This window comes from Mustela nivalis (assembly GCF_964662115.1).
Source record: "Mustela nivalis genome assembly, chromosome: 13".
Lineage (NCBI taxonomy): Eukaryota > Metazoa > Chordata > Mammalia > Carnivora > Mustelidae > Mustela > Mustela nivalis.
This window is the reverse complement of record NC_139032.1, coordinates 82,588,168-82,605,345: the sequence shown is the minus strand read 5'-3', so window position 1 is coordinate 82,605,345 and position 17,178 is coordinate 82,588,168. Positions and strand designations below refer to the sequence as shown.

The 17,178-nt window shown below is 38.0% G+C and overlaps 1 protein-coding gene across 16 annotated transcripts in view; it reads left to right on the top strand.

The window, feature by feature from the left end:
- Positions 1–17,178, top strand: part of DENND1A (DENN domain containing 1A) — a 496,373-nt gene that overhangs the window by 134,619 nt on the left and 344,576 nt on the right. For 7 of the 16 annotated variants that reach the window (XM_082695471.1, XM_082695476.1, XM_082695485.1 and 4 more), the window contains exon 4: positions 13,787–13,836. The exons of the other annotated variants lie outside the window; for them this stretch is intronic. In XM_082695471.1, coding sequence (XP_082551597.1) covers positions 13,787–13,836 — 50 coding nt within the window. The remainder of the gene's footprint in view (positions 1–13,786; positions 13,837–17,178) is intronic. 16 annotated transcript variants of the gene reach the window in all.

The window sequence follows — 17,178 nt, the reverse complement described above, 5'->3', positions numbered from 1 at the left end:
TTCTGAGCTCAGAATTTGAACGAGGTAGGACAAACGAAGACATACATTTTATTAAATCCTATCTTACCTACCAGACGCTTTTAAGATTCTTACATTCGAAAATATTCAAACATGATGCCTCTTCAGTAACATCTGATTTTAGAAGTGTAAACTGTAAATTGTTGAGAACATTATTTTTAACAGAGAACTCTTCCAACCTTCCAGATACTTACCATTTCTAGAGATCTAAACTGCTAGTAAATTGAGAAGTATTTCTGAATTTCTAAAATATATCTGTTATAATAAACAGATTTAATGGCAGCTAAAATCTTTGCATTATTCATGTCTCACTTATTTCTTAACAATTATCATCCCCCCCCTACAAATTTTAACTGCTTTTCTTTCTTCTCCTCCTCCTCCTCTTCTTCTTTCTTCTTTTTCCTTTTCTTCTTTTTTGGTATGTTTGGCCTAAAGAAAAATAGTAGAAGGTAGATATCTCCACGTTGTAGGAGATCTGGCTTTGGAAAGGCCCTTTGGGCAAAGGCTTTACTTTTTCAGCCTCATTTTTTTTTTTTTCATCTGTAAAACAAGAAGTAATACTAATTTTGTAGAACTGGCAGGAGATGTGGGTGTGATGTATACACAATACCCAGATTAGCCTAGTTGGATAATTGTTTTCTGATGTAGCATGAGGAAAATGAAGCAAAGGGAAGATTTTGCTGTTTCCATGTAGTTCATGATGTGTCTGGTATTGCATTAAGTACTAGAATGTAGGTAAGTCTTTAATGTGGATAAATAAAGAGCCTGGGGTCAAGTGATAAAACCTTTTTAACATCACTCCCCAGTTTCCCATCACAAGGCAGATAGAACAGCTCTTTGTTCTTTCAGGACCTTCCAGACACGCCATGGTTTTCCAAGAGTCTGAAGACCATAGCAGCCAATCTAGAACACTTTGAAGAGTGAAACGGGCACCATGATTATACAAACTGAGCAAACCAGGATGTCCTGGGCAAGCCGGCACATGAGGCTCCCCTAACCGAAGACCCTGTGTTAACACAAGCCTTGCAGTCAGTCCACTGCTGTAGTTGGAGAGTGAGGTGGGAGAGAGGCGTTAGCTTCCTTCAGCATGGAGGGCTACTACCGCAAAGTTGGAGCTGTCTGAGTGTTTATAACTGTGGTGACAGAATCCTAATCCAGCAGGAGCCAAGAATGAGACTCTGATTTGTAGTCAACAAAGCAGTAAGCTGAGGACTGTGGAAAGAACTTAAGCTCCAGGGATAGATGAACTTGGATTTAAATGTTAGCTTTTCCATTCACTGTCTACTTCCAGTTAGGCAAGCTACTTCACTGTTCTATCTGATTAATTTTACTCCACTTTTAAGGTTCAGTTCACGCATAAGAGGTTGATAATCTTTATGATACACAAGATTACTGGCAGGATCGTTGAGCATATGTAAAACTTCTAGCATAGAGCATGACCCGTTTCGGCTTCCTTCTGCTTGTCACTTTACCCCCTCCAGAGAGCAGATGACCATTGGTATATGAGCGACACAATGAAGGCTGAATCAGAACAAGTTATATAGTTACATAGGTCAATTAGATACCTTAAATTTTGTACATAATTCTTATATTTATTAAGCATAAATAGTAAATTTTTGACAGAAATGGCTTATACCACATTTATACAAACTTTAATAGTTTCTTCCATTCCTTTTCTTTCTTATATCAGGAATAAATATTGGGACACCTGGCTGGCTCAGTCGGCAGACCATGTGACTCTTGGTTGTGAGTTCAAGCTCCACACAGCACATGGAGCCTACTTAAAAAAAAAAAAAAAAAGAATAAATATTGTTTCTCTGATAAATTCAGTTCTCCTTTGGCCCGTGTGGCCTCACTGTTTCCTATGGAGATTAAACAATACAACCTATAGACTCTTAGCACAGTGCTTGGCAATAGTAAATGCTCAGTTAATGCTCTTATTTTTGCATCTAAATCTCCAGATTGTTATCCAGCCATCTTGCAGCACCACCTTTCACTGGGTGTTTCCTCTGTGCTGGGTACCCCACTAGACACTGACTGTGGATATAATCCCCACCATTCTTAACTCAGTCAAGTGGGAAATATATTCGATTTTTCACTTTTTAACCTCTCTGAAATTGGGATGCATCTTACCGTTGATGGTGTATCATTCAAAGCTTTTTTCCCCCTAGTAGTACTGAAAAATAATAGTCTTATAACCAATGGCTTCTGAAATGCAATGATAGATAACACGTTACTGCAATAAAAAGTCCTGCTTTCTTCGTATACAGGAAAATGGACTTTGGGGTCTCAGAAGGAACACCAGATTATCAGGAGCATGTTCTGAAGAGAGATTTAAGCTGATCCTGTTCAAATTTGTTACACTTCCTTTGTTGTTCTCTTCAACCATAATCCCTTTCCGTGCTGCTGCGTTATTATTAAGGCTCCTGTGTGAGGTTCCCCTTCCTTCTCTCAGGAATCGGAGGCCTGACAGGCACCTGGGTGTGTGTCTTTATTCTCCTGTGGAAATGTAGGGTCCTGAGATGATGGTCCGTTGAATGCTAGGAATGATGGCTGCAGGACTGGCGTGGGAGCTCAGGTGAAGAGCTCGATGAGAATAGCGCTTGAACCCCTTGCAATCTGGAAGACGTGGGGGTTACGGCAAAGTCAGAAAGTGACATGCAAAGTGATGTAAAGGACTCAAACCCTGCTCGTGACTTCAGTGCACTAGAATAAAGCCCAGGCTCCGTAGCATGCCCTATAAGGCCCCTTATGATTTGGCCCCTGACACCCTGTGCAACCTGATCTTTTTTATTTATTTATTTTTTAAGATTTAAAATTAAAAAAAAATTTTATTTAAATTTAAAATTTTAAAAATTTATTTGACAGAGTGAGCAAGAGAGCCCAAGTGGAGGGTGGGCATTAGAGGGAGAGGCGGAAGCAGGCTCCTTGCTGAGTAGGGAGCCTGAAGCCAGACTCATCCTAGGACCCTGGGATCATGACCTGAACCGAAGGCAGATGCTTAACCAACCGAGTCACCCTGGCAATCCCCAGCTTCTTCTTGCCCTGCTCTGTTTCAGCATGCCAGGCTGATTTCAGTTCTTTGAGTGTGTCAAGGGTTCTTGTTCAGTGGCTTTTGCTCATGTTCTTACTTTTTTTTTGGCCTTTCTCTTCCTATTCCTCTAACAGTCTTTGGTGAACCCTTACTCATTCCCAAAATCTCAGCTCAAGATGCCACTTCCTGAGATCTTTCATGACCCTTCCATCTAATTTCACCCCCCATCATTCTGTCAGAAGACCCTCTTCTTTCAAAGCTCCCTTCACGTCCAATTCTACATTCATGTATTCATTTGCAAAGCATCTGTCTTTCTAACTAGATCAGAAGCTCCGTGCAGACAGGGGCCGTAGCACATTGGTTCTAAGATATTATCTTGCTTAGGGAAATATACACATTTCCTTTTCTAAGATGACTGAAATACGCTTCATTCCAGGGTCTCCTTTCTGTCTGCCTTTTTGTTTATTAACTTTTGGGAAGCTTTTAAGGAACCAGAAGCTTTTCTTCAGAGAGTTATTTTAAAATTCAACAACCAATTGGCCAGTACTTGAATCTAAGTCACTCAAGTGGATCGTGTCTCCCGCTGCCCCCATCCCCAAACAAGTAATAGTGGTTGTCTGAGCTCCTTTCTTGTTTTGATGGAGTGAAAGAGCTTAGTGAGCCCCAGTGTTCCAGGAACCTAGATGATGCATCTGGATTTTCAACATGCTAAGCTTAAAGTACTTACGGGACACGAGAAAAAAGACAGAACAGAGCCTGGTGTTAGACATAATCTAAGGTGAAGATTCGAATTTAAGACCTTTACATAATGATAATTAAAGTGTAAATAGACTATTAACAGAGGAGAATGTGGAGTGAGAAAAAGGAAGAGAAAATCCTGGGAAACACACTTCAGGGGAAGAGGTTGAAAGAAGGGCCAGAAATTCAGTAGTTTGAAGGCTCTTCCATGTTCTGTGTCGAGCAGAACGTTGGGTATGTAGCTTGTGTTGTTTGTGGGAGTGGTGAGTAAAACTTTCTTCTCTTTTAGTACTTTTTATGACATTATGGACAAAGTAACTATTGAAGAGCTGTCCGTGATCCAAAGAGTGTCAATCATTTTATTTGTTAAGAAAACCCCTGAACCTCACCTGTGATAATAGTGAGCTGTTAAGAAAGAATTGTTTCTCTGAAGAGTTTATGCCACAAGACCGTTGTGAATGTTGAGTGGTGGAAATAGGTTTGATTTGTAATTCTTTGTTTCTGTTTTGTTGTTGTTGTTGTATTTTAAATAATTTTCCAAAAAGAGAACATGTTTGTATGCAGTAGACAATTAGCCATTTAGCGATAATCAGGTGAGAACTATTGAATCACCCTAGAGTCAGTATGATTGGCCTGGTCATTTCACCTTTCAGAAATTTCAGAATTTGAGTGTTGATAAGTTTGGGTTCTGTTGTATGATGAGGCTCCTGGACAGTCTAGATCAGGGGCTGGCAAACTAGAGTCAGCTGGCCAAGTATTGCCTAGTGGAGGTTTATGTGTGGCCTTTGAGCGAAGGTGGTTTTACCTTTAAAAACAAACAAACAAAACAGAAGAATCCGTGACTGAGTCCATCAGTGCCCTGCAGAGCCTCAAATATTTACCGTCTGGCCCTTTAGAGAAAAAGTTTGCTGCCTCCTTCTTTAGTTTGTAAGTTGTAACTGAAATGAACCATAAATTCCATAGGAAAACCTCAAATTGATGATTACCGTTCCAGAATGTCTTGCACGTCATTAAGTTTTTCTTTTAAATAGTGGCTTAGCTGTTCAGTTATGAGAACATTTTTTTGTTGGTGAATCAGTGAACTCTTGATTGATTGATGTCTGCCTTGTGCGACTTGATGGTGTCGTCAGAGGGTAGAGGGCTCTCAGGTCCATATGGTGTCTCATAGCATAGTTCTGGAAAGTGTTGACATCTATTCTGATACTATTGTTGTGTGTATAGTTTATCCCAGCCTTGGGTAAACATTGGGACGCACACGTAAAGAGCACGGTGTATAAAGTAAAATAAAACATACATGTGGAATTGAATTATTTTCTTTGTTTACACTTTGCCGGCCCTCTGAAGAGACACTTTCTAGTTGCAAGAGTGAAATCCTTGAGTATTAGATTTCGGAAAACTATTTAAATTGTATAATTTTAAAAATTTCACTGCTGTTTTGTAGCATCTGCCTTTTGTCTTTATAATGAGATGTCATTGATCTTTTCTGAGTATAAATTTCCTCAGTGCTTGAGTCCTCCCGATAGCGTTTTATTAGAATCTGTAACTTGTGGGGAAATAAAAGTTGATTGGAAGCAGTTCTGTAATTGGAGGTGACTGTTCAGTGGGGCCCCGTCTAATCAATTGCTGAATAATTCTCTCTCAAAAGCGGATTTGATTTTTACAGTTTGATCTTCATAGTGTGTTCCCAGTGTTTGTTGATGGTGTCTGACATCTCCTGCCACTGGATAAATAAAGCCTATTATTTCTTTTTCAACATTTTAAGCGATTACTCTCATACAAGAGCTGAGAAGCAGAAGGTTAGCTATATTATCAAACTATGATCCTGTCTCTCCGAAGAAGCTGGGAACCTTGATTAATATGCCTTGTTAACTGATGATTTCAGTTCCATACTGGTAGTGCTAGAATAATTTGTATAAACCAAGCAGTACAGATTCCTTATTTTAGCACTAAGACTTACAAAGGCTTCTTTTAGCAGCCTTTAATTTTGTACTTATGTATGTGACATAGCCTGTGGCTGTGATAGCTACTGTGAATCTCCAGTTGTTTGGGGATGAAAGGCGGAGGCAGCTGGAAACTCGGTAGCTACATCTAGCTGTCTACCTAGAGAAGGCCTTGATTTCAAGTTTATCTAAACAAGCTCGACTAATCCCAACTATCTAGGGGGATCCACTGTCAAAACAAGCAGCGTGGCCCTGAGGCAAACACAGCTATACAGAAATGAAGGCTGGGGCTTCCAATACTCCGATGACTGCATACTGGAGGCTTTTTTCCCCCCTGAAAGAGGGTAAGAGAGGTAGAATTTGCATAATGCCTTTTCATTGGAAACTTTTGGAAAGCTGACAGACCTCCAGCTTATAGATCTGTAGCCACAATACAGAGTCTATAGGAGAATCCTTGAATGACCTAACCATATTGAAAGAAAATATAAAAGCGGCCAAGTATAGCCAAGTGAGAGAGGGAAAGAGGCTGATGCATTGTCTAACATCTGCTGTACTTCTCGTTAGTTTTGTTCTTTGCTATTCTGTGTGGACTTTGGAGAAGCCTAAGACAGCCTAACATGAATCCTATAATCTTCCTTCTGAATATTTATGTAGCGTGCCGGCTTCTAAGCTGTCCTTTGCGTTTTCCTTCTCCCCCCTCATTTTCATGCTCTCAAATGAGGCCAACATTTCAAAAGCTAAATAAATGTTTGTGAATGTTTATAAAAGATTTGCATAAATTTGTCCTTGTCTGACAAAGATCACTTTTTTCTTAGGCCAGTTCTGAAAAAAATTTTTTTGTAAGGTTTTGGTGCTTGTCTTGACAACAGAGTCCTGCATCCCAGAACAATGATTGCTGATTAAGTGGGTATGCAGTTGTGACTGAATAGGCTTTCAAGATACTGGGTAACAAGACCTATCATCTGAAGGCTGAATTATAGAATTTAGAAAATGTTATCAGAAGTACACATTTAAATCTATTTTTTGGTACCATATCATTAGGTAAGACAAAGAGTTCTTACGAGTTAAAAGTATCACCACCCACGGTTTTAAAAATTCTTCTGTATAAATTTTAATAATTAGAATGTTTCAGTAACTCAGAATATCACTTTTCTTTCCTGTGGTTGAACATATTTAAAAATAATTTTTCGACCCGTAGGCACTCTTTGGAACCTGGAAGTCTACCAGTCATATGTGTTAATATGGTTACTGGGGTGGTGATCAGAGGAAATAAACCAGGCACTCGTTCAAGACCTCTGAATGCACAATCATACCTTGAGAAAATCTAAACTACATGAAATACGTGTTAGGGCTTAATTATAGGACACACACACAGACACACACACACACACACACAGACACACAGACACCACACACACACACACACACACACACACAGAGCCCAGACACTTGTGCCACCGATGTGTTTGCTGAATTCATTTGTCTTTTAAAATTAGAATGGATTTTGTGGGGTGGCAGGGGATGCTGTGGGTAGAGGTGCTAATTCAGTTCAGAGATATTCAAAGATTGGCAGGAGAGAGAGGTAACAGCCAGTTCTGTTAGTCCTTTGGTTGTATTGGTTTAGAGGCTTAAGTTGTCATTAAGGCACAAACTAGAGCCACTTCTCTGACACAGTTTTTATCACATCTGCTAGGCTTGTGTCCCAAGAGGAGACGTGGAGAGCAGTGAATTCAGCATGGGCCCATTATCGACTGCTTTTTCGTGTGTTGTAAAAGGAGTGAGACCTCAGGGAGGCTTGGAGCCTCCTCCCGTGTAATGTCCAAGTCAGATTTGAAGGACTGGTGGCAGGAAAGCTTTGGCCTTTGGGTGTGAATTCTAAGAAATAGAGGCACAATTAAGTTTAAAAAATTCAAGGACTTTGAGCTTGATAATGAAAGATTTTTTTTTCTAGACTAATGTGAGCAGAAAAGTTGCCCATCTGTGCACATTTTTGTGTGCATTTAAAATATTTAAAAGCTGACAGCTTTTAATATGCTTACAAAATACGATTTCTATCAGTGCTCTTTTTTTTTTTTTTTCTAAGTAGTATCTTCCTGAGGGCAAGTTGCTTCTTCAGTGAAATCATGTTTGCACTTTTACTTTTGGGACCCTGTTCCTTTGGTATGTGCTGACTTGTGTTTCCCCCTCCCCCGTTTCCCCTAATCTTTCTTCCTTTTAAATATATTGATAATATAAATGTTCAGATAACAGGGTTTAAAATATTTAAGGAAATGAACAAGGCAAAATATCTTACAGTAGTAATATTAAGTCCAAGGAATTCCATTACTGACGCCACCAAATGCTAATCGTAAGAGATTCCAACCAAATCATTTGTTCATTTTGTAAGTATGTGAAACAAATGTCAAGAAGTTTACTGATCTTAAAAATGTAGCTCTCTCATTTCACCTCTTTGCTATAAGCTTTCAAGTTAATCAAATGAAATCTCAGAATAGAGGATGTGATAATACTGTAATTTGGGAATGACTTAGTTTTAAGTAATTTTTTGAAGATACGGAGAGATACAAAAGGGAAAAAGTGATTTTGTTAAGATTTTTTTCTGTAAGATCCAGTATTTTTACATTAGACTTCCAAGGTCATGAAGATCTGTCCTTAAAAATAGTGAAACTACTGAAGAGGTGGTTCTTCAGCTGTTGTTAAGCATTCCACCAACCTACTTAATTTAGATATAAAATTTATATGATACATGTTATAGAACATAAAGAATTTCTATAGTTTTTTGTAATTTTATCTTTGAATTACATTGTGTATATTAGGCATTATACAAATTAACATGATGGTAACATATACATGACTCAAAATTAACTAACATTTGTAAGGGGAAAAAAAAAAGGTAAACTGGGAGTAAATATTGAAATATACCAAAGAAAGGAAACAGATTCTGTAGCATTTGAGCAGCATTGTTAGAAATTTGACCCAGCTTTTATGTTTAGGTGTTGAAAGGCCTTTCTGTAAAATTCCCTTTTTCAAAGACTTTTCTTTTTTTAAAAAACTTTATCTGTAACTCTGTTATGGATCTTGGATGTAATCTGACATTTATAGGGATAGAGAAAAGTTTGTGTTTCCCATTTTCATATTTAGAAATTTCTGATCAACATTCTTGAACTTGGTGCTAATTAAGCTTCTAAAAACTTACCATTCTGTTTTACCCTTCTTGATCATAAGCATTAAAACCTCTGGTAGCTTTCCCTTGGAGTCCCTGGTTTTAAGTTGAAATGGCTTAGAGTAGAAATTTTGTTAGCTTTCTGTGTGTTTGGATTTTGTGTGTGTCCTGTTTTTAACTTTCAGCTTGAGTTTTAAGATCATCAATCAAAGGCTTTTCTTTCAAGTCAGTGGCACTGATCTCAATGGCAGGACTTAGACAGTCAGCATTTCCCTCATGCTATTAAAAAAATTTGAGCATTGAAATAGAATATTTTAGGAATTTTTGCTCCCCTGATCTTTTCATCACACATTTACATTTTGAAATTAACAAATAAATTAGATATAAAAAAACTCAGGAAATGTTCTCCCACTGTTTTCCTGTCTCTCCCTCCTTCACTCTTTTTGGACAAGGGTAAATTATCTACTGCTGTCCTAGCTTTCAGCAAGCTGCAAAGTGGCTGATTATAGCTCTCTGTGTTTTAAAATACATTCATTTACTCAGGCTATCTCTTTCCTTTATTTAAATGTTTTCCTGCAAACATTTTCTTTTTCCCTTTGAACTCTTGAAAATGTGTCTCATCTCCCCACATTCTGTAACCCCAGAGGATATTATAATCAGCCTGTGCTTTTGTCTTTCAGATGGCATTTATTTGTGGGGTGTATATGTCAGTGTCTGACTGTGGGTTGTTTTCATCTGCTGAATACAACTGATTTTCATTTATGGGTCTCAGTGAAGCAATGGAAACAAAGTATGGTCCTCCAAACTGATGGTTGTAGGATCTTGTACACCTCCCTACCCACACCCCAAATTTAGAGCAAATTGGTTTAGCCTTATTAATAATCTGTTAACTGCGTCAAATTGAGTCTTCCAAGTTTTGCTCCCAAATAGGATTCTATGATGGATACTATTGTAAATGTAAAACTTTACCAGGTTTTTAAGAGAACGCCTCAATTTCAGCAGAACAAAATCTGCTTTCTCCAGATTGGAGCGAGTCCCCTTAATGGGGACTTCCGTCCAGAGGAGAATTCACATTGGATGAAATGAATCCAAAGGAGACTGAAATGTATCTTGAGTTCATTTCTGAGTTTCATTTGCAAGTGAATCCAGTGTTAGGTGTGTGGATTTCATGTTTGCTTCAAACTCTGAGGCTTGTGTCTATCTCCTTGTGGGCTGAGCTTTGTAGATGTTGTTGCTTTTCTACTACACTGTGCAATCTGCTGTTTGATATATGCATGACTAAAAGGTTTGTGCAACTGTCTGTCCTCCACGAGGCTCCCCACCCCCCCGCCTTGCTTTTATTTCTTCCCATATGAAGTATCGTTGATTTTGTTAGGAAGAAAAGCCCTTTTAGAAATTGCCTATTTCATAAATTGTCTAGTGACACTAGGGGTTGAATGCTGAATTCTTGTCTCATTTATTTTGAAAACTTTGCTACTGAACTCACCTTAATCAATGAGCTCAGTGTTGTCTCCAATAAGTTATGTGTTGGATATATTGATTGGGAAGGATTTTAGAAAACCCGTCTGGGGTTTATAATGTCAGCAGTGTTTTGATTATGAAAAGAGTTGGAACCTGGGGACATGGAACCAGGTGGCGAATGTCCTAAAGCCAGTGGTGACATGGTGGACTGGTTCCCTCCTGGGATCTAGTTCATGCCCTGCACTTTAACTGTGGTGACCGGCTACTATAGATTCACTTTTTTGCTCATTAAAATGTTAAAAAATCAAACTGTACATAAAAAGATTTGTGAAAATATAAACTTGGGAATTGATCTGGGGAGCTGGCACGATTTCCCCCACCCCCTGCCTTAGCAATGAGGTCATTTACATTTCATCAGCCGTACTGCATCTTGAAGATCTGATTTATGTTGTAGTAGTAGTGGTTGTACTGAGGCTGGTTGTCTGAAAGAGCTTGTGTAGGCAAGAGGAAAAGGGGAGAAAACAGGAACATTACCATTTTCAAAGAAAGTTCCTTAGCCAAAGACACAGATCCCGGAGAGGAAAAAAGGGGTTGCTAACTACTTAGTGACTTTTTCCAGTAAAGTTAATGTTGAAAGACACTCTTTCATAAATATAATGCTCAAATTATATTTAAATCAGGGTTTTGGAGTCCCCTCTCTTGGGGAGTGGTACTTTTCGTCTTCAGGTAATTGTATTTTTCTTTGGAATAGAGGATAAAGTAGTTAAGTGTGTGTGTGTGTGTGTGTGTGTGTGTAGGCAAAAATCAGTAGTAAGAAAATTGGTTTGTTTCAGCAGTTTTTGTTTAGAAGAAACACTGCTTGTTTTTCCCTGTCTTCTGCTTATCAAACTAAGAAGATTTTTCAGTTCTGATTGAGATAATGTGTGAATATGCCTAACACAGAGTAGATGTTCATTTCTGTTTTCTCCTCTGACAGCACACCACTGGCTTGTTTGACTTAAATTGGAATATCAAGCTCTTGTAATATCACAAACATGAAGAAACATATTGTAAGGCACAAACATGTGCCTACATTTGCCTCTATTCCCTTCCCTCCTCCCCTCCTCCTGCCCCATTGCTTAATTAGACTTATCACTGCTTTCTTGGTTAAAAGGAAAGCTCTTGGGAGGTGGACTATACCCAGCCTACACTAGGTATTTTGATATTTGTTCTAATATTATCTGACAGACAAGTTCACGGTTGGTTATTACTCTCGACATTAGAAAGTGGTAAGTAGTTTCTATATTGTAGTGAGTAATAAGTTGGGCATATTAGATTCCTTTGACTCTGCTGTAGAGCACAATGCTTCCTCAGAGCCATGGGGGTTCTTTCTTTCAAAAATCTTGAGGCCTTTTGGCAGCTCTTCTCCAGCATACAGTAGAGAAACACTTCTGCACCTGTCACTTCTGAGGGCAAAGGATAACTGTCTTTGTAGCTGATGTTGGCAGTGAGTGAGCACTAGGTACTGAGTGTTAAAGGATGCTCAGTACATACACTGAAGTCAGGAGATGCTTTGTGGCATCTGAAACCTGATGTGAAAGGAAATTTGTAAGGATTTTTTGTGTGTGTGCATGTAAATCATAAGAGTTGAGCGTATGTGGGTTAGAGTATGTTTTAGACTGCAGACATTGAACTGATTTCTATGACCTTTTCCCCAATATTTGCCTGATGTTAACATTATTGCTCTGAGACATGGCTCATTTTTCTGATTCTTGATGAGCTTTCGCAATTTACTTAAACATAATTAGTTTTAAAACAACATGTACAGACTTCTAGATGCCACATGATGGAATTAACTGGTGTAGCAATAATGCCTCAGAGAATGTGCTGAAATATTGTTACCTGCTCTTTTTCATTTTTTAGTTTCGTCTGCCTTTACTCTTTCATGACATGCCTTAACAGTGCTGTGATATACATAGTACCAGGCCAAGATGATATTAAAAAATAGGATATGCTCAATTGAATTATGTAGGCGGAACATGCTCTGGCAGAGCAAGTCAATGTGCTTTCTGCTTCATTGAGTGGGTTATTAGATTGATGTGGTTTATTTCTTGAATGATAGAACTGGTTTTAAAAATAAATGAAGCGAGAAGCATCAATTCAGTTAGCATTGATAATTCATTATTATTGGTTAGAAAAGTGCTACATTTGTAAACTGATCTATAATTTATCACTTGGATTAGGATTTGCAATGGGCAGGTTTGTTTTAATTTGAACCAGCTTCTCAATGACCGAACAATGTATTCTTCATTTTGTCTTGAAGTTGGGATTTTCAAATAGTTAAAAAGCAAATCAAATGCATGAAAGGAATACTTTTTTAAAATTTATAACGTTGGTCTGTGAACTTATGATAAGCACCAACTGTGGGCTGTCCAAGTCTGTTGTTAAATTAAGTCAAGCTAGAGAAAATTTTATGAAGGAAGTAATAATTAATTACTTGTATATGTGTTTAGTTATGTGTATATATGCCGTATACGTGGAAATGTGTCTCTTGGGAAAAAGACACATGTGCGTGCGCGCGCGCGCGCACACACACACACACACACACACACTGTGTATTGTGTCTCTTATTGTGCTGTTCTTAATGCAAGAAGCTTCCCTTTTATGAATAAGAAATGTTGCTCTGCTTTTTGCTTCCTTTTTGTGCACTTCCCCTAAATGATGGATTTGGTCTTATTACCTACATATTTGTAGAAAGATATTTAATTGCTTTGGATTTTCACAAATTATAAGCAGGTAAGTGTGTCCACTTACAATGACATTTACTGAAAATAGTGCATACTTAAAATTATTATCGTTTGATTACAAAATTTATTTATGCCAGAGATGGCAACTTCTTTATAAAGTAAGGAAATGAAGTTTTAAACTCTAAAAAAAATGTAGTTGACAACATTCAGGGACAATTATCTTCAAGTTGGCTTTCTATTCTGCTTGGGATTTGGCCTATTGATGTAGGAAAGCGTTGTCTAATCCTGGCCCCCTCTGTTCCTAGGTAACAGGCAAAAACGGTGCCAGCAACAGCGGCCCTGCCAGGCCAAACCCATGTGGCTCGGTGTTATTCACTCTGATCCATATGGTCAGGCTGGAGATGGTCCCTGGAGGGGTGTTAACACTCAGCAACCCAACCGCCTCCCTCCCTTCAGAGCTTTCCTGCGTGGCTCCTGCTGCTTGCCCATGTGTGATTCTTGATTAATTTTTCATTTTTAATGAAGTTTGATCATGTTTATTATTTCTCATGATTGACTGCCTGTACTCCTCCCATGTAATTGATAAAGCCCATATTTCTTCATCTGTCTCCTCTTTCTTTAGGGTAAAGTTGCTAGATTGTGTGCCGTGGTTAATGCTAGATTTATTGGTCCCATTAGATGTATAAATTATCTCTCTTTCTCTCCACAGGAAGTTCTACAGACTTTGACCAAGTTTTGTTTCCCCTTCTATGTGGACAGGTAGTGTCAGATTTTCAAACTTTACTAGAAAAAAAAAAGTGTCAATAAACCTGCTATGGAAAATAAAAACCATACCATTCTTAACATTCCGTCTGTTTAACCAAGATTTAAAACGTCTATGTTTGAAGGGGAGTTGCAGTGTTCTCCTTTCCCGGGGATTTTATGGACACTATCAAAAAGTTTAAAGCTTGGAGCTTTGCGTTGGTTGGTCTCTGAGGTGGATTTTGCATGACATTAAATTTTTGATTTTGGTTATCAGACTTGAACCATGATTAAGAATGGTTGGTATTTATTCCAATGCTACTTCATTCTTATTTAAGTGTGAACATATTTAACTTAGGTAATGTGGCATTATTCCATGGCCTTATGAGTATTACATGGACTTTGTTTTTCTTTGATTCAACGTAAAATTTAGATTGCCACGGGCCTATATTGTTTAAAGGTGTTCAGCTATTTAAAAGGCATGTTGTTTCATAGTATCTTGCATTTTAGGTGGCTAAGAATGGTATCTCTGGGGAACTAAGCATTTTCTATAGGTTCTATAGAAAAATTGAACATTTTCTTAAGATTTTGCAGTACGGTAAACTCTTGGAAAGGTGTCAGTATAAGAACTCTAAGATAGTTAAAATAGTCTAGTGGATTTAAAAAAAAAAAAAAAACCCACTGGTTAATGGTAACAATTTTGGAAGAGCTTCTTCTTCTTTTTTTTTTTTTTTAACTGTATAAAACTGTAACTCACTAACAGTATTAATAAAATGTCAAAGCGGTCCTCTTAATCTTCTTTTCAAGAAATGTCTACTATGTGTTTCATTACATTTTAAATGACATTTCAAGCATATTATTTGTGCAGCCATTTGCCCGCCATTTACTCTTTTAAATTTTCTCTTAGAGAATTGAGCTATGAACTGTGCCTACAGTATGTCTTAAAAAGTCCACTTCTAGTGACAGAAGTTTTAGAAAATATCCTAAGTAATAACTGCCATAATAATGTTCTGAGAAAGCTAGAAAATGGCCCGTCTTCAGGAAGAGTCTGTCTTGGATTTCAGAGTACCGAACCCGGCAGGCCTGAAGGATGTCAGTGGTTTCGAGTGCACGTGGGTAGTGTGCTGCTTGGTCTTTTCTACACTTTGTGGGAGTGGTGTCCTGCTTTGTTTGGCACAAACCTAAAAATGGTGTGAGATGAGAATTGGTAGCCAAAGGAGTTTAAAAGAGTACTAAAAAGCAGCACTGGAATGTTGCCAACCACTTATAATCACTGTTTTCCCTGGTTCTAACATGTTATTTTTAAGCCAATCAGCCATTGTAGTATTCCCAGACTTGGGCCTTTTTAAATCCTGGGATCAGGGTTGTTTTAGTAGTTAGTGGGTTGATGCTCAAAACAGAATAGCCTTAATTTTAAGGGGGTCAGTCTTTGTAATGAGAGTCCTCTTGTCTCTTCTTTATCCTATTCCTTCTAAAAATAGCAAGGAAGTAGGGTTTTGTTTAGAGACGTTTAATGCAAACTTCACATTTATATGTATGAATTAGCGATGCATGAAATTTCCTCCAGTCACTTATAAAATGTCTTACAAATTATGGCAAGGGCATATTTATATAAATTAATAAAGCTGAAATGTTTTTAAAATGTGGTTAGGTATCTAACAAAGAAAAATAAGAGAATATATTTTTACATGACTTCTTGTAAGAGTGGTGATCTGTTTTGGATAGATATTCTTTAATTAACTTTGTCAACTAATATTGAAAGAAATGCGCAATGAGATTAAATCCACCCCCAACACACAAACCTCTCTCTTCCTCTCTCAACAACCACACTGCTCTACTTACCTACCTGTTTGGGTGATTACATTCTTAAATGGAAAAAAAAAAAAAGCAGAGTCCTTAAATAGTTCTAAAATCTTTTTCTTGTCACCAATGTCCTGATGCCTTTTTGTTGTTAGAAGAATATTTTTCTTCTAAAAACATTTCTGTCTAGATCACCCTCCCCTAATCATGTTTCTCCTATTTTTTCACAAAATGATTTGGGACAGAAATGTCTCTTTATGGATCTACTTTAATCCTTGCTTTGTTACAGTGGTTCTGTCTTATATTTTGTTATATTCCACAACCTATAGGTGTTGATAACTTTTATTGATAACAAAAAATTCCACTTTATTTGAGGATTATATTTTTTCTCTTCTCTTTCCCCACTTTTAACCTTTGCAGACTTTCATGTAGAAGAGATAATGATAAGTTTACTTACAATAAACACAAAGGTTTTAATGTTACCATTTTTTTTTAATTACTTTGCATTAGCACTGTTGAATGGCTATGCCCAGATTCTGGGGCCCACAGAGCCCCCCCCCAGATGTATTCTTGATACTGTTTGCCTTAAAAAAAAATACATCAGCATGGGAGATGAGTAATGCCCTAGGTGATTATGTTCAAAAAAGAAAGCTTCCTAATCTTTTCTGTATCTGTGCTTTTCTATCCCAAGGAACAGTAATACAACTTTCTAACATTTCTAGTCTATATCAAGAGTGGGATTTTCACAGTCATCATCAAATCACCCGTTAACATTGACATCTTACTGTCTCTTGTGTTGTTTTAAGATTTTTCTTTCTGAAACTAGGACTTATGAAAAATAATAATGCCAGTATCTCTTCAAAAGAAAGTGCTTTCTCATGTATCGCCTGACTTTATCCTCCTATCCTAAGAGATGAGAACAGGTGTTGTTATCTTCATTTGAAAAAAGTCTAGGCTGCAGAGAAATTAGAGTTTACCCTAGGTTCTTATTAGGCTGCTAACATAACATAGATGTTCATCTCCCACATTAATGAATACATTTTTCTGTAGAACATGTTGTGGGAAGATCAGTCACCAAACAGTGCAGAGAGGATGGAAATTTACATTCGAGTGATGCTAGTCAGAGTGCTGGCCATTTTCACATTAGTACTTCATTTCTTTTCCCCTGCAACTCTGAAAGATAGACGGTGGTGGTAGCTCTTTTACAAAAGAGCAAAGGAAGGTTCCAAATGTGTAGCATTATGTTGGGTGATATGGAAATGGTATTAGACTTGGAGTTCTGCCCTCCATGTGTTTCTCAGTCTACTTCAGGAAGTATTATAAATACACATCAAACAGTATCTCTCCAAAAGGATAGTGAGGTTAGGGAAGACTGAGATGGTCAGAGAAAACTTCTCACAGTGGGAGAGACTTGTGTTGAGTCTGCAAGGACCGTAAGAAGCGGGTAAGTGGAAGGGAGAGCCTAACACCCCATATGCCTGAGGAGCAAAGCAGAGGAGAAACCACGAGTGAGCCTAGAGATTGTTCAGCCTGAGCAGATGGAGCCTGCTGGGGAGAGGG